Raw genomic sequence first — 27,597 nt, forward strand, 5'->3', positions numbered from 1 at the left:
ACACACACACACACACACACACACACACACACACACACACACACCAATGGCCCCACTCATCCTCTCCTTAATACAGTGCAGTCGCCCTGTCCCATGTGCAGAAAAACACCCCCAAAGCATGATGCTACCACCCCCATGCTTCACAGTAGGGATGGTGTTCTTGGGATGGTACTCATCATTCTTCTTCCTCCAAACACGTTTAGTGGAATTATGACCAAAAGTTCTATTTTGGTCTCATCTGACCACATGACTTTCTCCCATGACTCCTCTGGATCATCCAAATGGTCATTGGCAAACTTAAGTCGGGCTGGACATGTGCTGGTTTAAGCAGGGGAACCTTCCGTGCCATGCATGATTTCAAACCATGACGTCTTAGTGTATTACCAACAGTAACCTTGGAAACGGTGGTCCCAGCTCTTTTCAGGTCATTGACCAGCTCCTCCCGTGTAGTTCTGGGCTGATTTCTCACCTTTCTTAGGATCATTGAGACCCCACGAGGTGAGATCTTGCATGGAGCCCCAGTCCGAGGGAGATTGACAGTCATGTTTAGCTTCTTCCATTTTCTAATGATTGCTCCAACAGTGGACCTTTTTCACCAAGCTGCTTGGCAATTTCCCGTAGCCCTTTCCAGCCTTGTGGAGGTGTACAATTTTGTCTCTAGTGTCTTTGGACAGCTCTTTGGTCTTGGCCATGTTAGTAGTTGGATTCTTACTGATTGTATGGGGTGGACAGGTGTCTTTATGCAGCTAACGACCTCAAACAGGTGCATCTAATTTAGGATAATAAATGGAGTGGAGGTGGACATTTTAAAGGCAGACTAACAGGTCTTTGAGGGTCAGAATTCTAGCTGATAGACAGGTGTTCAAATACTTATTTGCAGCTGTATCATACAAATAAATAGTTAAAAATCATACATTGTGATTTCTGGATTTTTTTTAGATTATGTCTCTCACAGTGGACATGCACCTACGATGACAATTTCAGACCCCTCCATGATTTCTAAGTGGGAGAACTTGCAAAATAGCAGGGTGTTCAAATACTTATTTTCCTCACTGTATGTATATATATATATATATATATATATATATATATATATATATATATATATATATATATATATATATATATATATATAATGTGTGTAAAAATAAAAGCTAATATTAATAAAATATTACAATATTAATAAAAACTATAATAGTATATAAATAATGGTAAAATAACTCTGGTTTTTATCTGAAAACTCTTCTTAATCAAGGTTTTATCTTTAAATCTAAAACTATCAAAAACATTTTTGCTAATTGAAATAAAGCTGGAATAAATGAAACAAAAAAAGGAAAATTAAAAAGTTTGAGTTGCTTTATAAACTTGAAGAAAAAAAAAAGTTGAAGTGGAAATAAACCTGAATAGGAATATTAAAAAAAATAAACTAATAAAAGTGACAAATGCAACCAACAAAAAATGTAAAAATTACTGTCAAAAGGAAAAAATGAAAATAAAACCCCCAGCAGTGCTCTGACTGTAATGATTAAACACATGTTTATGATGCTGTATGTTGTAAACGAGCGTTTCTGTGCGTGCATTAATTAATATCTCCATTCGCTCCATTGGTGCATGTTTCTTGCTGTTGGTTATTCAGTACATAAATGTATTAGTTTACACTCTAATAATCTGAACATCAACACCGTCTGACTGATAAATCATTGATGTGCATATAAACGCAGTCAGGGGTTGCTGCCTGTTATTTAACGAGTCAAATAATTCGTTCAGTCAAGTTGAAGATATAATTTGAATAATTTTGAATCCATTCGATATCTGGAGTTATTGCAATGCAAGAGTTGAGTCATGTATCAGTGATTGTTTTGTTCAGATTAACAGATGTTGTGTCTCTCTCAGTGTTATCAGCTGTGAAGAGGGCAAAGCTTTGGCAGAATCGTGGAACGCAGCGTTCATGGAGTCCTCAGCCAAAGAGAATCAGGTGATGATGCGTTTCCTGTCTCACTCCTTCCTCTTCCTCTTCCTCTAGTGTTTCTCGCTTCGTCTGTCTCTGCAGGTGTTGATTGGTTGTCAGATGATTCTTCTGTGAGACGTGAATGAGTCGATGACGTCCGATCCAGCAGACGTTCAGTGTTTGTATAATAATCAGCTCCAGACAGATCAGATCTCTGCTGGTGACGTGAAGGTTTGTCCTGATGGACGTCTCGCAGGAGAATCCGCTTTATTTATAGACATTAGTGTTGATGAAGAGCTGCAGCTGATTGCATTCATTCTCTGCTGAATCCTACCGTCTGATTTACAGTGCAGCATTATTATTATTATTATTAGGGATGTTCTGATACCACTTTTTCACAGAAAAAGGGCAATACCATAAATTTTTGGTACTTACTGATACTGATGCCTGTTTTCATTGTTCATTTTATTTTTTTAATATTAGGTAGAGACACTGTTATTTTAATTAGTGTCGTCAAACAATGAATCAGTTAGTTTTTGTTTTACATAATATATGCATGTGTACTGTGTATATTTATTGTGTGTATATATATAAATACAAACATATGCATGTATATATTTAAGAAAAATGTTATGTTTACATATTAAATATATTTATATATAACAAAATATAAGAATAAAAATATATAAATGTATATACATGTAAATATTTTTCAAATATATCCTGTATGTGTGTGTATTTTTATATATATATATATATATATATATATATATATATATATATATACACACACACACATGTAAACAAAAATTATTTTTGGATGCGATTAATCGTGATAAAGCGTTTGACAGCTATAATATTAATATAACTGAGATACTATTATTTGTTTTAAATTAGTTTGTATTTTTATATTTTAATTTTTTATTTATTTTTAATTTTTAAATGTCTATATAGTTTTAACTAATTAATTACCGCTTGGTTATTTTAGTACATCAAGTTAAACTAAATGAAAATGAGAATTAACTAGCTGAAATAAAATAAGTTCATTTTGTATATTTAATTTTATTTCATTTATCACATTTTTATGTATTTTTGTCCAGCAAATAATCCTGAACTGGGTAATCTAAAACTGCATACTTTTGTGTAATAATATAATATCGATGATTAATGCATCAATATGACAATGAAAATTCTATGCAAAATTATGATTTGATAATTAATCCATTTATGATGCCCAGTGCATTATAAATTAATTTCTTGTGCATAATACAAATTTGTGGCCTATTTTCAGTGGTTAAATTTAATTTAAAAAAATTAGTTTTTGCATTAAAATAATGAGATTTTGGTGAAGAGAATTTGTTGACAGAACAAATATTTACACCTTTAATTATTTCATATTTTACATGTGGTGTTTCAGTCCTGTTTCAAGATGTTATACGGGACCATGCCATTGATTTTTATTTTATTTATTTATTTTTTATTTTTTCCCCTGTTTTAATATATTGCTAAATTTATATTTGCATCTTTGCTATTATTTTCCTTTCTGGCATTGTTCTTTAAAAAATTAAATGTTAATGCCGGAATTACAATTGACTACTATTTACTATGTAAATGAGATGTTTCATTTTTAAATACTAAAAATAATAATACTAATTAAAACATTTAAGAATTTTTTTTTCATTTTTAAATAACATTTTTATTTAATTTTAATATTTTTTTTTTATATTTTATTTCAAGTAACAAAATAGTTTATATATATATATATATTTATATAATATTTATTTATTTTTTTAAATCTAAAGTGGTGTTAGTAGAAGATAAAGTGATGATTTCGCGTGTGTTCGCAGACGGCCGTGGAGGTGTTTAAGAGGATAATCCTGGAGGCGGAGAAGATGGACGGCGGCGCTCCTCAGGGCCGGACACCCTGCTCAATGATGTAGATAACCCCGCCCCTCCCTACCCTGGCCCCACCCCCTGCCGCCCCTGGCCCCGCCCCTCTCCCACAGTCTGCCCCGCCCACCGGAGAACCAGCACAAACTTTTCTAGCAAGCATGTTTGTTTGAGGCTGGAGTTTGGGCTTGACTCGTGTTTTCTGGTCTAGTTCTAGGTTTAACGGATTTGAACAGGGTTCAAGACATTGATCTTGAGATGTTTGCTAGAAAAGTCTGTTTCCAGCCCCTCCTGCAGCACTGGACACTGGGAAACCAATCCCTCTACTTGAAGTGGCTAACTGCCTGTTTCCTGCATATAGACATGTCGGCTTTTTCTTTTAAACCTTTTTATACTTCATTTGACTTAATTTTTTAGTTGTGTGATATTTTTCTTTTATTTATTCCTTTGTGAGACAGAATCTGTCCGTGAATAACACACACACACACACTCGCGCATCTTCAGCCTTACGTTTGCGTTTCGCTCTTCTCTACCTCTCATCCTCCTCTCTGTTCCCCAAACCCTCTGGAATTTGTATATCGTGTTTCTTAAACGGTAATTATGGCCAATAAAGTTGGCAGCATTCATTCAGTTGTGAATGTTGTTGGACTTTTTTGATTGTAATCATTAAACGCAGCATTTTGTTTCACTATCACTCGAGTCGCTTGCTGTGATTTAAAGAAATATGACTGTTACTAATTACACACATACACTAACAAAACTGTGTTCCTAATGAGAAAAAAAAAAATTTATATATATTTTTTCTTAATTTATTAATATTTTAGCACACAAAGATTTCATGATGCCAAAAATTAATATGTATATAAATGTCTCATGCTTAATTTAAATAATGTATACGATTTTGGGGATATATATATATATATTATAGATGGATAGATAGAGATATAGATGTAACATTTTATAATTATGTATAAATTTTGCATTATAGTGGCATTTTGATGAGGTAAAATGTACAGCATTTCTCATTTTCATTTAAAGTTGATTTCCTTAAATATATGAAACTAAAACTGAAATAAAAATTAAAAACTTTTATAGAATTTTTTTTAAATAATACAAATGATAAAAACCACAGCAATGTTAATAAAACTAAATGAAAACACATTCAGATAAATATAGTAAAAAAAAAAAAACTTAACTAAAAAATAGATACAACATTTCTCAATTTTATTTAGTTTAAGTTGATTTCCTAAGTTCAAACTAAAACTGAAATAAAAGTTAATAAAAACGACAAAGACATATTTTAAAATAAATAAATTACAAAAAAAACCCATTAAAATCTAAAATTAAAATACAAATGAAAAATATGAAAGTAGAAGCTGATTTAATGTATTAATAAAACTATAATATCATATAAAAAGCTCAAGCTTTTGACTTGGTTTTGTCAGATTTCTGTCAGGTTTATATAAACTCATTCATCTCTGAAGAAATTCCATTTAAAATATTCCAGGTATTTCTTTTATTTTCTATTTTAATCAGAATATTTCAGACTAAATGTGTTTTCTTGTGAATATTGTTTTAATCCGTCCTGCCGGTCTTCCACAAAAATCCCTTGAACTAACAGAAGCCACTTCCTGAATGACATCATCCTGCAGGAAGTGACATCATTCTGGAGGGAAACCGAACAAACGTCAGTAAGTATCGGTGGATTTGATGAATTCTGGGATGTTTTGATGGTTTGTGTTGCTCTAAAAACATTCATCCTGTTTGATCAAACAAACAAGATCAGTTTTATAAGATCAGAAGTTCAAAAGATGCTTAAAATATATATATTTATGTATTTACGGTGAATTAAGCAGAAGGTTTAATAGAGTCAGATTCAATCCTCTGATTCATAAACACCAGGCCGCATGATCTGATTAAAAACTAATTACACGTGTAATAATGAATCTGACAGCAGTTTGATTAAAAATGTGAAGTAAAGCAAAAGTACAGTCACAGATGGTGGTTTCTCTGACGTTTATGCTTCATAAAAGCTCTTTTTATAGTCTGTATGTGTGATTGAGTCCAGGTTTATTATAGTTCACTTAAGAAATTTAAAAAGCTTGAAATAATGTTTAAAAAAACTTATTTCAGCTACAATATTTCTCATTTTTGTTGACTTTGAGTTGATTTCCTTGAATATCTATCACTAAAATTAAAATAAAATGAATAAAAACAATATATACATACAAATATATATATATATATATATGTGTGTGTGTGTGTGTGTGTATATATATATATATATATATATATATAAAACTAATAGAAATGACAAAACAACAAAATTACTAAAATACAAATGAAAAATATAAAAACTAAATTGAAACGTCAACTAAAACAAACAAAACATATTTGATTACTATTAAATCAAATGTTAAAATTAAATACTGTATTTCTGTATTTCTCATCTTTTCATTTAGTTTCAGGTGATTTCCTTAAACTACAACTGGAATAAAACTAATAAAAAATATAATATAAATCACTAAATAAAATGTATTTTTAACAACTAAACAAGCTAATAAAAACGACAAAAAAACTAATTTATAAAAAATAGCTAAAAAAAATATATATATATATGTATATAAGTAATATAAATGACAAAAACAACAATTATTCAAACTAAAATTAAAATACCAATGAAAAATAAAAACAATTAAAAATATGAATTGAATATGTTTAGTATACTTTATTAAATCAGTAGCAGTGATGTATCTGTCTGTGTTCTGAATTTGATTAATTTGTTGAATCCGTTCAGATGTGAGTGCAGCATCCAGATAAAGTGTAAACCGTGATGAACATCTTGCTTCAAAGCCTCTGCTACGAGAGCAGAAGTGCTCCGCTGTGTCAGAATGAGACACAAAGTCGAGCGAAGCAAAATCTATTGCGCTCAAAGCCCAGAATCAGCAGGACGAGGAAAGCGTGGCGTCAGCAGAAGCCTAAAGCTCTTCATTGTGCTGCGGATCTCGCGAGACGCTGTCGCCCGCCGCGCGCAGTATATATTGACCCGTCCAACTTTTCCCTCTCACACTTTGGTGCGTGTGGGTGAGTTTGGACACAATCCAGTGGAGATGTCGCAGTATTCTGGAAAGGTAAGCGTGTGATTGGTCAGCAGAGTTTAGGCCAGAGTCCATCAAACCCCGATCTCTGACCTCCTTTAGGCCCCTTCACGCCTGCAGGGTTATTTTACTGTCATTCAGATACTATTATATATTTTGTTAATATTTAGATTTTATTTTTATATATGTGTATATATTTTTTTATTTTAACCTTTTTTTTTTTTTTTCATTTTTATTAGTTTTGTTGCTTTTAAATGTTTATACAGTACTTTTCACTCATTTTTATTTAGTATTAGTTTATTTCTTTTTATTTCATATGTAGTTTTTATTTATTTTAATACTTCAATTTACACTATGAAACGTTGCCTTGGCAACTAGCTAAATTTAAAAAAAAAAACACTTTCAGTATTTTAAATTAGATTTCATTTTTATATTTTCTGTTTTAGTACTTCTTTTTCACTTTTATTAGTTTTTGGTTGTTTTTTTAAAGTCTATATAGTTTTTATTCATGTTTATTGATTAGTTTTAGTTTTTCTGAATTTTTATAAATGGGTTTTTTATAACTTATCTTTATTTCAATTCATGTTTATTTTAAATAATGCTTTAGTTAACAATAAATCTCTACTTGGAGAGTTTCTGTCATCATTTTTACATAATATTTACAGTTTGACTTTGTAATTTTAGTTTAAGTTTTAGTATTTTTATAATGTATTTTTTATGTCTATATCATTTTAATCATTTTTATTTGTTAGATTTAGTTGTATTTTTTATTTTTATGTAGTTTTAGTTTACACTGGTACTTTAATTCAAATGTAACAAAAAAGAGAAATGTTGCCGTGGGATTTTTGTCATTTTAATTCAATTTTAAGTAATGATTTTAGTTCAAGTTAACAGTAATAACCTTGGCTTGGAGAGTTTGTCATCTTTTTTTTATTTGACACTTACAGTTTGACATTCTTCAGAGTTTGTTTGTTTCAGATTTTGTTCTTTGTAGCGTAGTAAGCGCTGTCCTCGCTCAACCCTGAAGCCCATTCGCTTCCCATTTCTGTGCTGAATTATTTTATTTATTTTGTATTTATTGCCAAACAACATAATTGTCTGGAATTTCTTGGTGAGCTGAAACACAAACACATTCGTGCATGCATATGTAAATCATTCCAACTATTAATGAAATACAGATGCATAAGAGTTTAAAACATGGGCCATCCTACAATAGCTACTGTTCAAAAAGCATGCAGACAATAAAAAAAAAACAATAATAATAAAAAAAGAGAGAACGCAAGCAGACATTCACGTTATTCTCAAACCTGGGACGGAACACATAGCATGATTTGGGATTGAAAGGGCTTCAGATAGCTGCTGATTTTGACTGAAAGCCTGGCCTCTGCTCCTCAGATCGTGTTTTACGAGGGCCGCTGCTTCACCGGCCGCAGACTGGAGGTCTATGGAGAATGCGATAACTTCCAGGACCGCGGCTTCATGAACCGGGTGAACTCTATCCGCGTGGAGAGCGCCGCCTGGATCTGCTTCGATCATCCGGACTTCAAGGGCCAGCAGTACATCCTCGAGCGCGGAGAGTACCCCGAGTTCCAGCGCTGGAACGCACACAACGATCACATGGGCTCCTGCAAACCAATCAGGATGGTGAGAACACAGCTCGGCCATCTTCATCTGACCCTCCAACTCTAGCACGCTCTATTAATTTCTAACTGCTTGTTTTTCTAACCAAAAAAAAAAACTAACACTAGCTTAATTTTTCGGTTCTATTTGTGTATGTATATATATATATTTATTTATTTATTTATTTTTTAAATTTATTTTAAAACTTGTGACATGTGACACATTTATGAGGCCATGCATTAAAACATAGCATGACACCCTATGATTTATATACTATTTTAATTTTTTAAAACCTTTGTACTATTTATAAATGCATCGTATATATATATATTTTTTACATTATAGCCTTTAAACATTATATATTAATTTATCACTATGGAAAATGAAGTTGCAGGGTTATTTTAGAATATCATATATTTTTGTAAATATTTTAAATTAGCCTAGTATTTATTTTTAGATTTTTCCATTTTCATTTTAATTTCATAAAAAAATTTTACCTAGTAATTTTGTTGTGGGTTTTCGTTATTTATAGTATTTCTATATTTTTTTTAGATCATGTCTATTTTTAAGAATTAAAATTTTAGTTAAGAACTTAATAATTTTGTTGTGTTTGTCGTTTTAGCATATGTTTCTGTTTCTATTGTTAAAGAATTTTTACTTTAGTTTTTCCGTTTTAATTTTAGTTCTCAGTTAAAATGTCAAAATGTTGGCAAAAAGCTGACAAAAAGTCATTTTATTTTATCATTTATTTATTTTTATTTTAATTTAATTTTTTTTAGATTGGGATGTAATTCTTAATAAGAATAACAAATGTTTATTTGCGAATGCACCACACCTCTTTTGCACAATATCATGTACAGTCATTATGCAAAGTTGTATAGTCTGTCTTAGATTATGTATATGTATACACACACACACACACACACACACACGTCGTGATTGGTCTTCTGCTTCCCTTCAGCACGGCGAGCAGTACCGCATGCAGCTGTTCGAGGGCTGTAACTACACGGGTCAGTGCATGGATCTGTGCGACGACTGTCCCTTCCTTCAGAGCCGCGGATTCAACACCAACTGCATCAACTCCGTGCGAGTGTTCGGAGACGGAGCGTGAGTCACTCATCACTCGTGCACTAACGAGACACTCACACTCATTCTGCTCAGAGTTCAGAGTAATTAAGATCACAGATGCATGTTCAGATGCTGCAGGTGCTCCAGTTTCTCAACATTTGTGATCGCTTTAGTGTCAGATGCGCTTATAAAAACTTATACAAACGTGACCATAAAAATGGACTACAAACTTATACAAGTTAAAAATACTTTCAAGTGCAGCATTTCTTCTAGAAAAACAAGTTTTGTTATTTTAGTATTATTTATTTATTATTATAGTCTTAATATTTTGTTTTCGTTTTAATTTAAGTTTTAATGATATTGTCAGTTTTTATCATTTGTTTTTTTTTTTAATTTAGTACTTTTGTAAACGTTTTTCAAGTTAAATTTTTCCATCAAATATTAATTCTTTACTATATTACTTTATTTACTTTATTTAAATGACCAACATTTAGTTTTAGTTTGTTATTTTGAAATGGTCATTGTCTTCTCTATTAGTCTGTTGTATTATTTCTATTTAGTTTTTATTATTATTTTAGAACTTACATTTTTATTTCAGTTAGTTGCCAGCTTGTTTGTTTTTCATCTAATATTCATATTTTATTTCAGCTGTATTTTATTTTTTATTTTTAGTTTAAGTTAATGTTATATGCTTTTGTCTTCTTATTTTTTATATATTTCTATTTAGCTTTATTTTTAGTAATTTTAGTAAGTTCAAGTTTCCCTTAATATTCATATTTTATCATTTTCTTTTCTTTTTTTTCACCTTTATTTTAATTACCATCTCTTTTGTTTTAGTTAATGTGCTTTTTTCCATTTTTATTAGTTTCTTTTTATATTTCTATTTAGCTTAGATTTTTATTTAATATTATATGCTTTTGTCTTTTTATTTTAATTTTTTTTTAAATTATTTCTATTTAGCTTAATTTTTTAGTAATTTTAGTGCTTTTTTTAAGTTTAAGATTTTCATTAATATTCAATTTTTATCATTTTATTTAATTTTTTTTCAGGTTTATTTCAGTTATATAATGTGCGTTTTTCCATATTTTTTAGTTCCTTTTGATATTTCTGTTTAGCGTAGATTTTTAGTTTTACTTATATTTTAATGTTAGTACTTAATTTTATTTCCGTTGATTGCCAAGACAAGATTTCAGATTTTTTTCTCCATCTAATATGTGTCCCTGCAGCACAAAACCAGTCTTAAGTCGCTGGGGTATATTTGTAGCAATAGCCAACAATACATTGTATGGGTCAAAATTATTGATTTTTCTTTTATGCCAAAAATCATTAGGATATTAAGATCATGCTCCATGAAGATATTTTGTAAATTTCTTACCGTAAATATATCAAAACTTCATTATTGATTAGTAATATGCATTGCTAAGAACTTCATTTGAACGACTTTAAAGGTGATTTTCTCAATATTTAGATTTTTTTGCACCCTCAGATTCCAGATTTTCACATATTGTCCGATCCTAACAAACCATACATCAATGGAAAGATTATTTATTCAGCTTGTGTCAGCAATGATGTATAAATCTCTATCTATAAATTCTGTGGCATGTGGTCTGATCTTCAGGTGGGTGATGTATGAAGAGCCGAACTTCCGCGGCCGCATGTACATCGTGGAGCGAGGTAATTACTGCAGTCATAACGAGTGGCAGGCGCAGAATCCCAACATCCAGTCCATCCGCAGGGTCGTCAACTACTTCTAAACCCTCCATCCTCCCGTGACCCCGTTTCTCTCTCAATATGTAAAATAAACTCTCAAAACCACAGTCAAGATGGTATTTTATCACACAAGAGTCTCTGTGTCTGTCTCTGGACTTCATCACACCGCCATCAACATCAGTTCAGCTTCACATTTATAAACACTCTACTCTTCAGATGCTTGGGTTCAGTCTGTTTATCTTTAAAGAAATTAATACTTTTATTCATAAAGGATGCATTAAATTGACCAAAAGTGTCAGTAAAGACATTTATAATGTTACACAAGATTTCTATTCCATATAAATGCTGTTCTTTGGAACTTTCTATTCATCTGTGAATCCTGAAAAATAAAATCTTTCACGGTTTCCACAAAAATATTGTGCAGCACAACTGTTTTCAACATTGATAATAATCAGAAATGTTTGTTGAGCAGCAAATCAGCATATTAGAATGATTTCTGAAGATCATGTGACACTGAAGACTGCAGTAATGATGCTGAAAATACAGCTGCATCACAGAAATAAATTACAGTTTAACACATATTCACATAGAAAACAACTATTATAAATTGTAATAATATTTCACAATTTTTACTGTATTTGTGATCAAATAAATGCAGCCTGGGTGAGCAGAAGAGACTAACATTTTTTAGAAATATATAAAAATTCAATTTTGAATCACTCTTTTACCTTCACTAGTTCATTTTAAATGACTAATAAAACCACAATTTATATATATATATATATATTTTTTTTTTTTTTTTTTTTTTTGAAAACTACACTGAAAAAAAAAATTGAGTAGATTTACTAAATTTTCACATTACTTGTTAATTTCACAATTAAATACTAAGAAACATATTCCAATAATCTTTTTTCTTATTCACAACTTGAATTTTTATTTTTTTAAAGTGCAGTGAGAATAAAAAATGTGGACACTGTCAACGTTCACAACGAGCGAATCTTTATTGCATGTTCAACAAACATTATAAACCAGAACAAAAGAATCAGAATCGAACTGAAAGGAATGAAAGCTCAACTGAACCGATCATGAAATTAGTGTAGAATCACCGTCAAACCAAACAAACACATTCCCTTCAGCCGATCTTTAAATAAAAATAAATCAATCGCTCTTTGACATACGTCATAAATCAAGCTTCAGAATATTACACAAGTTATTAACAGATATTACTATTATTATCATTGTATAAATCCAAGGTTCTTTTCTTTTTGATCGAGTGTTATCTGAAACAAATAAAATGGCACACATTCTCAACTCGTTAATGAACGCTGAGCAGGTTTTATCCGGAGGAGGAGCTCTGTTTCTCCAGACTGGATCTGATCTGCACCATCAGCTGCTTCTCCTCGTCCAGCGTCAGATCCAGATAATCTTCTTCATGTCTGGGAATGTCCTCCAGAACCTCGTTCACCAGCTCCTCGTCCAGACGACTCGAGCCGGACGCTGAACACAAACACAGCTCGCACTGATCATCATCATCATCATCATTATTATTAGATAAAACAATAATAAATGACAAAAATAAATACTAAAAATAATTGCAAATAATAAAAATAATAAATTATATATGTATATGTATGTGTGTATATATATATATACACACACACACACACACACACACACATGAACTGCATATTATATATATATATTTTTATACATTTTTTAAGTTTGAATTTATTGTCATTGTTATTTTTATAGCTTTTATATGTTACATCTTTATTTTTTTTAAATAAATTATAATAATTTATTATTGTTTGGGAATAGTTATATATACATATTGATTTTTATTACAAATAAATAATAGCATTATATAAATCTGTGTAAATATAATATGCATGTATTTTTTTTTTTAGTATTCATCTAACTTTCCTTTTTTTGTGTTTTTTAAATAAATAAATATATATATATATATATTAGGGGTGGCACGGAACATGTATTCGTACCGAACCGTCACGGTACGGGCGTCTCAGTCCGGTGCATGAGGTCTTACGACGAATACAGACAATTCACCCCCAATCCAGAAGGGGGCGCCCGCAGTAATGCAGCACTGTTTGATAACCGCCAGCAGAAGAACAGTGAATGCCGTGAGATGCGCTCTTGAAAACAAAGCCCCCAGACAGTGACCATGTGCTGATTCTGAACGCGTCTCTCACATAGACTGACGAGGGAGTATACTTTAAAGCAGGGGTCTCAAACTCAACTTACCTGGGGGCCGCTGGAGGTAGAGTCTGGGTCAGGCTGGGCCGCATTAAGTATTTCACAAAAAAAGGGTTTCAAGTATTCCAAAAAAGGAGCACAACTTATCCAATCTTCTCAATCTTTTCCTATTTATTTTATAAGGTACTTCGCGGTTGGCTAGCTTGACAACCGTTGACAACAAACACCGCCGGAAGCTGTCACAAGACTATCTATGCTAGCACATAAGTGATAAAAAATAAATAAATAAAAGCGTGGCAAGACTCAGCAAAAAGGTGAGTTTAAGAACAACGTGCGGGCCGCACTAACATTAAACTTTGATGTCAAGTAGGGGGCCACAAAATATCATCCCGCGGGCCTCAATTGGCCCCTGGGCCGCAAGTTTGAGACCCCTGCTTTAAAGGCTTGCGCACTCAACTGTTTGCGAAATGGGGCTTTGAGCTCGTGTATCCTACCTCTCTCATTCGGCACAAATCCAAATATTCCATAATATTTCCATAATTGCGATGTAAAGTATCTGAACGCTAAACTATTATTTATTATGTAAATGATAGGCTTTGTACTTCTGTCGCGTTCCAGCGGTGACACAGAGGCGCGCGCTGATGTTTGGCTCACTGTATTTTATTTTGATAAAGTACCAACTGTGCTGTCAAGTTAGCAATGCTGGAACTGATGTGTGTTTTTTTTTTTTTTTTGTGTGTGTGTGAAATTGTAATTTGCACTACTGTCTGTTCAAAATAAATGAAAAGAAACTGAGCTGTTGACATTATATTGTGTCTGGTTTCTCTTTTCTATATCATATATATATATATATATAAATAACAGTTGACATATATTTACATTTTTAAATATTTATTTTTATACTTTATGTATTCATTTTTTGTTTTTAATCTGTGTTGATCATATATTGTGTGTGTGTAAATAATATATATATATATATATATTTTTTAAATGTTTTTATAATTTTTTTTTAAAGTCTCTTTTTAAATATCCATTTTTTTTAAATAATTTTTTTATAATGTTTTATTAAACAGTCTCTTTTAAATATCCATTTTTTAAATCTATTTTTTTCTAATGTAAAAAGTTTTTTAAAACACAGAAAAGATTATATTTCTGTAAGTTGATCATATATTATATATTATGTTTGCACTGATCACGTGAGCGTATGGAGGCCTCACCGGTGGAGTCGGAGGAGGTGCTGGGCTCCTCGGAGGAGGAGGATGGAGGTGATGGAGACAGGAGGTCCGGAGGAACCACACCCTGGTTATCCAGCAGCATCTGTGTGGCCAGAGCCAGATCGTCTCCCATGATCCTCAGCGCCGAGTCGGCCATGTCCTGCTGAAAGCCCAGCGCCAGCAGCTGCTCAAACACACACAGAATCATCAGCATCATCCGCATCTCACAGCTGGATTCATGCATGAACACACACACAGAAACACACCTGATCCAGGTTAGTCTGTGTGTCTGAACTCTGAGCTTCAGCTTCAGCGCCGTCCAGCAGAACCTGCAGAACAAACATCATTCAGTCTCAACACAGACCTGTTTATAACCCTGTTTATAACCCTCGTCTGCAATACGTCTATAGGATGTTTCCTTTATTAGATGTCTTCAAGATGTTTATGATTTAATTTATTCTGTATTCATCAATTTTTTTTCTTCCTTTTTTCCTATTCTATATATATAAAAAAAAAAATAAAAAAAAAAAATATATATATATATATATATATATATATATATATATATATATATATATATATATACAGTATATATAATTTTGTTAGAAAATATAAAAGTTTTTTCTCTCGTTGTTGATCATATATTGTGTCTGTTTTCTCTTTTCATTCAATATAAACCTGAACATTATTTATAAGTATGCATAACTGAATTAATAAATTAATTCATTTATTAATATGCATAAATTCAAATAATTTATGCATATTAATAAACCCTTGTATTAATTTGTTTAGTTTCTTTTGCAAAATGTTTTTTTTAAATCTGATAAAAAATATACATTTTTACACATTTTTTCTTTTCATTCACTATAAATGTAAACAATAAAATACTGAATATTTTATACATATGCATATAAATTTTTTATTACTTTGTTTTGTATTCAACTTTTTTCTTTTTTTTTTGTAAAACATTTAAAAACCTGAAAAGATGTTTTTTTTGTTTGTTTGTTGCTCATCTATTGTGTCTGTTTTATTCTGTTCATTCAGTGAAGTGTTCATTGTGTGTGTGTGTGTGAGTGTGTGTGTGTGTGTGTGTGTGTGTGTGTGTGTGTGTGATTGAGTGTGTGTGTGTGTGATTGAGTGTGTGATTGAGTGTGTGTGATTGAGTGTGTGTGTGTGTGTGTGTGTGTGTGTGTGTGATTGAGTGCGTGTGATTGAGTGTGTGTGTGTGTGTGTGAGTGTGTGTGTGTGTGATTGAGTGTGTGTGTGTGTGATTGAGTGCGTGTGTGTGTGATTGAGTGCGTGTGTGTGTGCATGCGTGCGTGTGATTGAGTGTGTGTGATTGAGTGTGTGTGTGTGTGTGTGTGAGTGTGTGTGTGTGTGTGATTGAGTGTGTGTGTGTGTGATTGAGTGCGTGTGTGTGATTGAGTGCGTGATTGAGTGTGTGTGATTGAGTGTGTGTGTGTGTGTGAGTGTGTGTGTGTGTGTGAGTGTGTGTGTGTGTGTGATTGAGTGTGTGTGCATGCGTGCGTGTGATTGAGTGTGTGTGTGTGTGTGTGTGTGTGCGAGTGAGTGTGTGTGTGTGTTCTGACCCCGTAGGCCCTGTCCACGTCTCCTCTGGTCTGATGGAGGGCTCTGGCTGCGTCTCTCTTACTGAAGCCCAGCTCCACCAGAGTGTTGATGTCCTGCAGACGGCGCCTCCTCTTCTCTCGCTCTCGCACCTTCAGCTCCTTCTTCTCCTGATGAGACAGCAGCTCATGTTTAACTCACGTGAGGAAAGGCTGTGGTGTTTTATGAATATGTTTGCGCTGCAGCACCTTCTTCTTCTGCGTGATGAGCCTCGGCCTCCTCCACGTTTCCTCGACAGGCTCTCAGACCCAGACGCGCCTCCTGCTCCGAGAAACCCAGAGCCAACAGCTGGAGCATCTTCTCAGGGTCCAGACACAGCTGACCATACAGCTCCTCCACCTGACCAACACACACAGAAGAGTCAGATTCTACAAGAATCAAACGAGTCATATCTAGAAGACTCAAACGAGTCACATCTAGAAGAATCAAATGAGTCAAATCTAGAAGAATCAAACGAGTCATACTCTAAGAGAATCAAACGAGTCATATCTAGAAGAATCAAACGAGTCATATCTAGAAGAATCAAACGAGTCATATTCTTGAACAATCAAATGAATCAATATGCTATAATAATCAAACAAGTCATTTTCTATAAAAATTCAATGAGTCGTATGACATAAGTACCAAATGAGACATATTCTATAAGAAGCAAATGAGTCAAATTCTATGAATCAAACAAGTTGTATTATATAAATATGAAATGACGTATACTATAATAATGAAATGAGTCATATTCTAAGAAACAATCACAGAATTCTGAAGCATTTTATTGTTCACCTGAAATGTCTTTCTGTTGTTTAGAAGTAAACTGTCTTTGTAACTGTACCTGTAAAAGTCTATTTGGACAGTTAAATGTATTTAAAATAATGTTGCAATGCAATGCAAAAATTCTAAAAATACTTTAATTTTCTTTATGAAAACATATTTTCATAAAGAAATTTATATTATATTATAATCAAATAATACATATAAATATTTTACATATATTTTTTTACTGGGTTTTAATATATATATATATATATATATATATATATATATATATATATATATTAGTGGTGGGTCGTTATCGGCGTTAACGTGCTACGTTAACGTGAGACTCTTATCGGGCGATAAAAAAATATCGCCGTTAATCTATTCTCAAAGTCTTCGAACCTGTGTGTATGCGTGCTAACATGGATGCAGCTATGAAGCCGCCGGGTTGCTTCAGGAAAATTTATTTTAAGAAGCTTCCCAATGGAAATCGGCAAGTCATTTCTGTCTCTCGTTACATGGTCGCTCTCTGTATCGCGCACAGCGGAGTTCCGCCTGCCCGCACACACACACACACACACAACGTGGCGCACACACAAGTGAGCACACCCCACTCCTATTTGTAAATATTAAGCCGCAAAACGCCTATTTAAATATGACTTCTGTGTGTCTCTGTGTTAATGTATGGCGCAGACGCGCGGGTTTGTTCACTCATACAGAAGACCGCGTGACGCTTATGCGGTGATATTAACGCCTGTCGCCTCACTAAATGAGGACATAAATACATGAACAACATCTCCAGAACTGCTCTGAGAGTCACTTCATGAGCATTCGAGCGTTTCATTTGAGAAAACTATCCTCACGGCAACCCGTCAAAATAAAAGTTCGGTTTCACTTGAAGACATTGGGCAGAACGTAATAGGCTACTACTACTAAAACTATTAAAACCTTATCTTTAAGGAATAATCATACAATGTCTTCAATGTTATTATCAATATTAAATTCTTGATGACTGCTAGTTGTTTACTACTAGTAGTGAACTTATTCTGATCTACTTGGCAGAATTCAAATGATTAATCTAGATTAATTCCAATATTACAGTGAGATTAATCTAGATTAAAAAATTAATCTATGCCCACCACTAATATATATATAAATTGATTAGATTTTTAAATGTATATATTTATTTATTTATTTTAAAAATAGAAAATAAAAATACATTTGATATTTTCATAAAATGATCTGTTTTTGTATTTATTTTTTCTTTGTTTATTTATTGGATTTTTAAATAAAGTTATTTATTTTGTATTTTATTGTTTAGAATAAAACCATTTTTGTTACTATACCTCTATGATTTCTGTATGAACAATTAAATATATAAAATTTTCATGAATAAATAAATAAATAAATTATAATTAATGGTTCCTAAAACAGCTTTTCAAAAAAAATGTTTTAATGAAAATTTACATATTTTTTTATTTACCGAAACTTTCTTTTTTTTTTTTTTTTTTATGTTTTTTTATTTTATATCTATTTTTTTTTTTTTATTAGATTTTTTATTAGCATTAATGTGAACATACACGTGATGTGGGTTTTATTTCATGAACAAATGTGTTGGACGAACGATTCAAAGATTCTCACCGGTTTCCATCTACTGGTGTATCAATGAACAATTGTGAACGAGTCTTTTTGTTGAACAGAATCAAAAGATTCAGATCACTGGGATGAATCTCAATCTGCAGTACTAGCACTTGATGCTCTTTTGAGTTTGGTAATCAAAGTAAATAAACAGTAATAGAGACAGAATAATTAAAATTGTAAGCATTTACGTTTCTGAGCTTGTTTAACGCTTGGTTCTTGTTGCCATCATAATAGGCCAGCAGACTCTGGAGCAGATAGAGCCTCAGAAAGAGCACGTCCTCTCCTCCGGTGTGACCCTGAGAGCCAGAAACACATGACATACGCTGTAAAACACACGCGTGTGTGATGTGAAGCTCAGCGTTCAGATGTTTCTCAGACCTTGATCTGCTGTAGACGGCTCTGCTGCTCTCCGTAGCATCTCTTGAAGCAGTCCTCAGCTCGTTCCAGACGCTCTCTAGCATCTTTCAGACAGTCGAGCTGCTGCAGAGCCTGATAACACCAAACCACATCCAGCTGCAGAACAGCGTAGTTATCCACCGTCTTCAGCAGCGCAGAGTTACACTTACTGCACAACACACACATTAACAAACATCAGCAGATGCATTCAAGATAATGATCACAGCACAGCACTGGATTAACACTCCACAGGTCTTAAACCAATCAAATCTATCATAGTCTACAAGAATCAAATGAGTCGTAGTCTAAAAGAATCAAATGAGTCATATTCTAAGAATCTAACCAGCTGTATTCTATAAGAATCAAATGTGTCATATTCTATAAGAATCAAATGTGTCATATTCTATAAGAATCAAATGTGTCATATTCTACTAGAATCAAAGGAGTTGTGTAATATACGAATCACATGAGTCATATTCTAAGAATCGAACAAGCCATATTCTACAAGAAGCAATTGTGTCGTATTCTATATGAATCAAATGAGTCATAGTCTAAGACTCTAACCAGCTGTATTCTATAAAAATCAAATGTGTCATATTCTACAAGGATCAAAGGAGTTGTGTAATACACGAATCATATGAGTCATATTCTAAGAATCAAACAAACCATAGTCTACAAGATTCAAAGGTGTCATATTCTTTAAGAATCAAATGTATTATTTTCTAAAAGAATCAAAGGAGTTGTGTAATACACAAATCAAATGAGTCATATTCTAATAATCGAACAAGCCATATTCTACAAGATTCAAATGAGTTATATTCTAAGAATCTAACCAGCTGTAATATTCTATAAGAATCAAAGGAATTGTATAATATAAGAATCAAATGAGTCATATTCTAAGAATCAAACAAGCCATATTCTACAAGATTCAAAGGTGTCACATTCTATAAGATTTAAATGAGTTGTATTCTATAACAATCAAATGAGTCATATTCTAGCAGAATCAAAGAAGTATTCTACAAGTATCAAATAAGTCATATTAGAATATATGAGTCATATAAGAATCAAGCAAGTTGAATTCTATAAGAATCAATGTGGTGGATTCTATAGAATCAAATGAGTCATATTCTAAGGAATCAAACTACTTGTATTCTATAAGAATCGAAGGCATCATATTCTGTCTATGTATTCTATAAGACTTAAATGAGTCATACTCTAAGAGTCAAACGACTTGCAAAAGAATCAAATGCATTGTATTCTATAAGAATCAAAGGCATTTTAATCTATAAGATGCAAATGAGTCATATATCATAAGACTCAAATGATTGATATTCTAAGAATCAAATAAGCTGAATTCCAGATGAATCAAAAACATTGTATTCTACAAGTTTTAAATGAGTCACCTTCTATAATTAATTCTGTAAACAATTTCAGCTTTAAAGCAGCTCAAAAAAGACAATAGACTCATTATTCAGCTCAGTTTGGTTCAATGTTGATTCAATTCAGTTCAATAACAGGGTTGATGTTTTAATAAAGTAGCGCTTCAGAAGACAGCGCTGATGTCACTGTATTATTTGCATACTGAACTGTAATTGGCTGTTTTTCATGCATTTATTTACATATATATTGTATAATATTTGCTCTTTGCTTTTTTGCATATATACAGCCAGAAAAGACAGTGTTTTGTTCTATTGACGATGGAATGAAACCTGAAGCTGGAACAGTGAACAGTCATGATTGATTCTAAGGTTTGATTCTTTTATTCCGCATGTTTTCTCATGCTGTCGGTAGTGTTTGATAAAGTCGTACTTGAACTGTTCGTCGGCCTGCAGCAGGTGAGAAAGAGCAGCGCTGTGGTTCCTCTTCTTCATCAGAGCTCGACCTTTCTCATGGAAACCCATCGCCAGGATCAGAGCCTGATCAATACAAGAGATCAGACATTAATGCAAGCAACACAAACTAATAATGCTCTGCTAAAGCAATGCATTAAGAGAAAAAAAGTCACACTAATTCATAAGGAGATACTATATGCATACTAAGGAATTCATCTGATCTCTGTGAGGTTCAGAAGACTGGAAGACACATTTATAGGAAAACTCTTCACAGTAACACGAAGACAACGGGATTCACCTTCCTCTCGCTGTCAGGGATCTGCAGCGGATTTCCTTTCTGATCGGCGATCTCTAAGAACGGGGTGGTGGCCGGATCTTCACTCCCGTCTGATGGATATGATAATAAGATATAACACATATATGTGACCCTGGACCACAAAACCAGTCTTAAGTGTCAATTTTTCGAAACTGAGATTTCTACATCATCTAAAAGCTGAATAAATAAGACAATATTTGGCTGAAATCTGGAATCTGAGGGTGCAAAAAAAATCAAAATACTGAGAAAATCACCTTTAAAGTTGTCCAAATGAATTTCTTAGCAATGCATATTACTAATCAATAATTAAGTTTTGATATATTTACAGTAAAAATTTACGAAATATCTTCACGGAACATGATCTTTACTTAATATCCTAATGATTTTTGGCATAAAAGAAAAATGGATAATTTTGACCCATACAGTGTATCGTTGGCTATTGCTACAGATATACCTGTGCTGCTTATGACTGCTTCTGTGCTGCAGGGTCACATATGTGACTTCAAACAGGTTTGTAGGATCAGTCCTAGAAATATTTTTGTGTCTTATCAAAATCTGACACACAAAGATTTTTTGAAACTTTTTTTTATGACAAGGACAAAGATACAAATGAAATAAAGAGCGCAGGTAGGTTTAGCACTCAGGTTCACAAAACACCACAGAAATTGAATAATCAAACGTAAAATAAAACCCTGCACAGTCTTTACTGTATGAATTAAACATACTAATCTTTATTAAAGCTACAAAAGCGATCAGTCAAGTCTTTTATTTTGTTGTTTGATTACATTAATGACAAAGACAGCAGCAGGTATATTAGGCTGCTGTCACGTTAAGAGCTAATGCATGAATCCAACTGATATTTTTATGGGAATACTGGGCATTTTGACATAATTTTGGTTGTATTTGACCATTTAAGCGCATCATAAGCAGCTTTCTGTGTGCATGCATCAGTTAATCCTTTTTCACGGCTTATTGCACTTAATAACTCTTAAAATTAAGAACGTTCTGCACTTTTTTTCTTTCATGCATTTTCTTTAGTCAGTAACTTTAAATGGTGCTTTTTTTGTAGTTAAATGACGAATCAAACAAGGATTGCAAAAAATTAAAAATCAGCTTATTGATTTTGCATCACAGATCTGTGAGGCGCTGGAGAATGTCTTGTGATTGTATATTGAAGGTTCACCTCTCTCCGACAGGATCTGGAAACCCTTCTGCGTTCTCTGAAATCCTTCATCCTGCTGACGCGTCTTCTCCTCGTTCTTCAGCATTTCAGTCTTCTCCTGCTCCGAGGACACAACCAGCACCATGATCTTACTGTTGCTCTTCACATTCTGTTCATCAAGCCTCTTTCCTTAAACAAACACGGATCGTGTTACAATGTGCAGTAATTAATACATCTATGAATAAAGGCTCTAATACAAACATTGCATATTTACCTGGAGACAGTGTTTTTCCCGTCAAAATCAGATTAAAGTGTTTGAATCCATACTCTTCACTGATCCTTTAAAGCAGAATAAGTTTAAAATTAAACACAAAGACTGAAAAAAAAATAATAATAATAATTAAATGAGTGAATCGCAACAGAAATGTATAGAAGCCCATTTTTGCCATGGAATAAAAATGTAAAAATGGTAATTGCAAAGTTTTTATCTCACAATTTGAACTTGTTTCTTGCAATTCTGGGGGCGAAAAAACGGATAAACACAGAATTCAGATTTTTTTTTTTGCCATGGAATAAAAAACAAAAAAGGGTAATTGCAACGTATTATCTTACAATACTGACTTTTTTCTCAAAATTTCAAGTTTATATCACAATTTTTCTCTGAATTCTGAGTTTGCATCTTCTGTTTTTTTTTCCCACCAGAGAATCAACATTTTAAAAGGTAATTGTGACTTTTTAATCACACAATTTCTAGTTTATATCTCAGAATTCAGACTTTTCTTCTTAGAATTGCACGTTTTTTTAGAACTGCAGAACTGTGAGATATTAATATTTTCAGTTTATTAATAATAATCTTTGTGCTAGTAGACAAATGAAGCTATACTGTGCTCAGCAGTGTTTTAGCCATCTTAGAATCTACAATAAAAAAAAAAATGCCATCAGAGGATCTAAATTATCAAGAATAAATCAATATAATAAATCAAAACAGAACACAGTTTTCCAGTAGGTTGATATTTTTGAACAGCTCCAAAACATACGGGCCACTGATGCTGGTGCAAGCCCACAGCGATCACACGAAGGGTCTACATCTGGAAATATCTTAAAAATGTCACAATAATAATTTTTTAATTTTTCTATTCCGTTGCAGAAACAGGCCTCCAAAGAAACGGGCTTCAGTCCAGTTTTAAACTTACCGTTTCTTCAGCTCTTGCGTGGTGATGTCCAGTTTGGTTTTTATTTGAACTTTCTTTTTCTTAATCTTAAAAAAAAACAAACAATAAAACAACAACAAATCATGAGTTAAATTAGTAAACATTCCATGCAGAGGTGGACAAAGTACAGATGTACAGATACTGCTGGTAAAATACTACTCTGTAAAGACAGATATCTTTTATTATTGTTGCATGTAAAACTTGTATTACCTTATGTCTAGTATATCTTTGGAATGAAGATCTTTAGAATGTTAAAAAGCTATAGAAACGTTTACACAAATTTTGCAAAATCAGACAATATTGTGTCTAATATATACCGCAATATTAACTTCTTCTTATAAAATATAAAATATGTAAATAAATATCACATCTGCAACTAGTTAGTGTTCAAAAAATGCTGATTACTGACAGACTGTCTGAAAAAAAAAAAAAAAAAAAATCAAAGCTGCTACATAGTAACGACTTTCTACTTCAAGGACCTTAATAGAAATGTAATGGAGTGAAAAGTACCATATTTGTCTTTTAAATGTAGTCAAGTTAAACTCATGTTTCCAGAAAAAAATAACACTCAAGTAAAGTGCAGATACATGAAAAGTGTACTTAAATACAGTAATCAAGTAAAAAAGTACTGTATTGACCCAAATAAAAAGACTATGTTCTGAAAAAACGCAGTCGTGTTATATTCAGGATCTAGACTTTGACATGTCAATAACACAACCACAACAATAGGTGGCGCCAAATACACATAAAACGAGTGAGCCATGACATACGTAATGAAATATGTGTTGTAATGTTAGAAGATCGCGAGTGAAAACAAAAGAAAAAGAACAGCTTACAGCAGCATGATCGTGATTGTCATGTTAGCCTGATGGGAACAAACTTCTCTGTAAGTGATTTTAAAACATAACACAGTACCCAGATTTGAAGACTACAATAAGATTTCACTTCTACTGTTAATACAATTTTGGTAGGCTACTATGAGATGGATAGACTAACTGTTGTATAATTCAGATGGGCTACCTGTTATTTATATGGTATATCAAAAAGTGTAAAAGTGTTTTAAATGTGACCCTGGAGCACAAAAGCAGTCTTAAGTCACTGGGGTATATTTGTAGCAATAGCCAAAAATACACTGTATGGGTCAAAATTATCGATTTTTCTTTTATGCCAAAAATCATTAGGATATTATTAATGTTCCATGAAGATATTTTGTAAATTTCCTACTGTAAATATATCAAAACTTCATTTTTGATTAGTAATATGCATTGCTAAGAACTTCATTTGAACAACTTTAAAGGTGATTTTCTCAATATTTTGATTTTTTTGCTCCCTCAGATTCCAGATTTACAAATAGTTGTATCTCAGACAAATATTGTCCAACAAACCATACATCAATGGAAAGATTATTTATTGTATAAATCTCAATTTCAGAAAATTGACTCTTATGACTGGTTTTGTGGTCCAGGGTCACAAATGTGATTGTTGGTGCATTCTACCAGTATTTACCATACATTCAAAACAAATATTAAAATAGGAAAAAAAATATGCAATATGAAAAAAAAATTCTTAATAAAACAAGATTTGGTTTTCAAAAAGCCTTTTCCAAAAGGTACATCTTGAAACATGGGGGTCGTCTTATGTTCAGGTCAATACGGTACATCGTTACGGTCCGTGTAGAGTTACAGAATGTGAGTGCATCAGTACCTCTGTTGTTTTGGGCAGGTGGAGCTCCAGCGAGGCCACAGCCGTCTCTTTAAACTGTTTATTCCCTTCATCTTTCCTGCTGGTGTCTGCTCTGATGCTCTCCAGAGTCGATATCACCTCCTCCAGAGTAAACTCAGTGGCTGACACGTATTTCTGAGCCAGTTCCTGAACAGATGAAGTCAAATAAACACGCTAACAGCCAGTGCTGGGAAGTAACTGCTTACATGTAACTAAATTACAGAATTCAATTACAAAATAAGGTTACACTTTATTTTAAGGTGTCCTTGTTACAGTGTAATTATACATTTAAGTACTGAGTAATATTAATTAATTCATGTACTTACTATATGGTTAGCACTAGGGTTTGGCTTAGGGTTGCTTGCATGTAATAATTATGCATAATTTATTGTTATTATAATAGCAAGTAGATGTAACATGTGTAACAATGACACTGTAAATAAAGTGTTACCCAAAATAAATGTAATTTGAGGAATACTGTATGGTTAACATTATCTGGTTTACATGTACAGTAGAAAACATTAGAAAAGTAATCAAATGTAATCAGTTACATCACTTTAATAAAGTAACTGAAATAGTTTCAATACTTCAATACTCTGCAACCTGTTACATTTCCAAAGTGGGTTACACTTTATTAAGGTGTCCTTGTTATTGTATAATTATACATTTAAGTACTGAGTACTATGAATTAACTACATATACTTACTATAGGGTTACTTGCATGTAATTACGCATAATTTATTGTTATTATAATAGTAAGTACATGTAACACGTGTAACAAGGACACCTTAAAATAAAGTGTTTCCTCAAAATGAGCTTCCCAACACAGATTTAATTGATATCTTTCATAAATTGCAGTGACTGTTTTAAAATATGAGACACCAATGGACACGTGCTTATTCGATAACTGTTTTATTTCCCATTTGGATTTATGTATATGTATTATTCAATATTAACTGTTTTTTTCCCCCCCAAGGCATTGTTAGATGCCAGTGTTTCCGGTCATAAGTATTATGGTTTTAAACATGTACATGCTTAAACATGTCCTATACGGTTAGGGTTACTTGCATGTAATTATGCATAATTTATTATTAGCATAATAGTAAGTACATGTAACATGTGTAACAACAACACTGTAAAATAAAGAAAATTAACCATGGTTTTATTATAGTGAAATTGTAGTAACCATGTTTTTTTGGTGTATTTACTACCATTTGTATAACCACAGTTTGACTACAAATACCATGGTAAAACTGTGTTTAGTGTTGCAAAACCATGGCTAATGTCTGGTTACCATGGTTTAACTGTAGTAACCATGTTTTTCGGTTTTATCTGCAGTAAACCCAGGGTTGGTTGAGCTCACCTGGATCTTCTGCTGGTCAGAGATGAAGGGTTCTGTCCACAGCTGGACTCTGTCCTGCCTCAGCAGAGCGATCAGCACCGACTGCATGTGTTTCTCCTCCATCTCTAAACACCTCCAGAGATCTTCTGAAGCACAAAGCGTCTGGAACCGAAAGCGAAACCCATCCGCTCTTGAGTGGAAATCCCCTGAAAATACTGCGTTTATTATCATCGGATGCGTCACAAAACAGCTCAACACATTTAGACGCTTTATTATTATTTCTGTATGTATGTGTATGTGTTGCTAATGTGCGACTCATGCGCTGTGTTTAAATATATTGTTAAAAGTTAAGTACGTCTCACCCACTCTGCGCTGATGAACACGTGATGTTGTTATTGTTTTCTTCCTGATTCGCGGTCACTTCCGGTTGGACACGTCATGTGTTTTTTTTTTTTCTTTTTATCTTTTTGTGCTTTTAGCACCTCCTACTGGACTGGGGATGAAATGTTTGCTGTATTGTATATTTTATCTCTATATTATATATTTATAAAATAGAACGTGTATAAAAATATTAAAATTTATATTTTTGATAATTGATTAATTTTTATTTATTTAAAACTCCGTTTTACCTAAAGCTACTCACAAAGGAGGAAAAATGCAAATACAAGTGCTTGTTTCCCAGATTTCACATGACTAACTTGACTAATTAGGTAGCTATATAAATAAAAGTAGATGGATTGCATTTTTGTGGTATTGATTATTTCTATGTTTTTTTGCTCCAAAAACAACAACTATTTTTACTGAAAATCTATTGTCTATTGATCTATTGTTTTTTTTCCT

The 27,597-nt window shown here is 32.6% G+C and overlaps 3 protein-coding genes across 3 annotated transcripts in view; 2 read left to right on the forward strand and 1 right to left on the reverse strand.

Annotated features, from left to right (window-relative positions):
* rheb (Ras homolog, mTORC1 binding) overlaps positions 1–4,550 on the forward strand; it is a 19,309-nt gene extending 14,759 nt beyond the window's left edge. Inside the window, exons 7-8 of the mRNA XM_058765989.1 lie at positions 1,894–1,975; positions 3,796–4,550. Coding sequence (XP_058621972.1) covers positions 1,894–1,975; positions 3,796–3,888 — 175 coding nt within the window. The 3' untranslated portion in view covers positions 3,889–4,550. The remainder of the gene's footprint in view (positions 1–1,893; positions 1,976–3,795) is intronic.
* A 624-nt stretch (positions 4,551–5,174) lies between these two features.
* crygn2 (crystallin, gamma N2) lies at positions 5,175–11,683 on the forward strand. The gene is made up of 5 exons (XM_058765767.1): positions 5,175–5,529; positions 6,636–6,969; positions 8,332–8,580; positions 9,518–9,663; positions 11,243–11,683. The coding sequence occupies exons 2-5, from the start codon at positions 6,730–6,732 to the stop codon at positions 11,376–11,378; spliced, it is 771 nt and encodes a 256-aa protein (XP_058621750.1). The 5' UTR covers positions 5,175–5,529; positions 6,636–6,729; the 3' UTR covers positions 11,379–11,683.
* A 629-nt stretch (positions 11,684–12,312) lies between these two features.
* Positions 12,313–27,195, reverse strand: nub1 (negative regulator of ubiquitin-like proteins 1). Its single transcript, XM_058765945.1, is given in 16 exon segments — positions 12,313–12,831; positions 14,763–14,943; positions 15,026–15,088; positions 16,349–16,495; positions 16,574–16,595; positions 16,597–16,724; positions 18,965–19,072; positions 19,155–19,341; positions 20,982–21,088; positions 21,303–21,391; positions 22,504–22,671; positions 22,757–22,821; positions 23,676–23,740; positions 25,398–25,562; positions 26,779–26,963; positions 27,120–27,195. Coding segments are annotated over 15 exon segments (1,758 nt in total). The 5' UTR covers positions 26,881–26,963; positions 27,120–27,195; the 3' UTR covers positions 12,313–12,670.
* Positions 27,196–27,597: the final 402 nt, after the last annotated feature.

This window comes from Onychostoma macrolepis, chromosome 24 (genome assembly GCF_012432095.1).
Source record: "Onychostoma macrolepis isolate SWU-2019 chromosome 24, ASM1243209v1, whole genome shotgun sequence".
Classification (NCBI taxonomy): Eukaryota; Metazoa; Chordata; class Actinopteri; order Cypriniformes; family Cyprinidae; genus Onychostoma; species Onychostoma macrolepis.

Bases quoted from the DNA above. Each gene is read 5' to 3' on its own strand.
- crygn2 (XM_058765767.1), top strand. From the start codon at position 6,730: ATGAGACACAAAGTCGAGCGAAGCAAAATCTATTGCGCTCAAAGCCCA. The intron at 8,581-9,517 runs GTGAGAACACAG...GCTTCCCTTCAG, and splicing joins CCTGCAAACCAATCAGGATG to CACGGCGAGCAGTACCGCAT. The intron at 9,664-11,242 runs GTGAGTCACTCA...TCTGATCTTCAG, and splicing joins CGAGTGTTCGGAGACGGAGC to GTGGGTGATGTATGAAGAGC.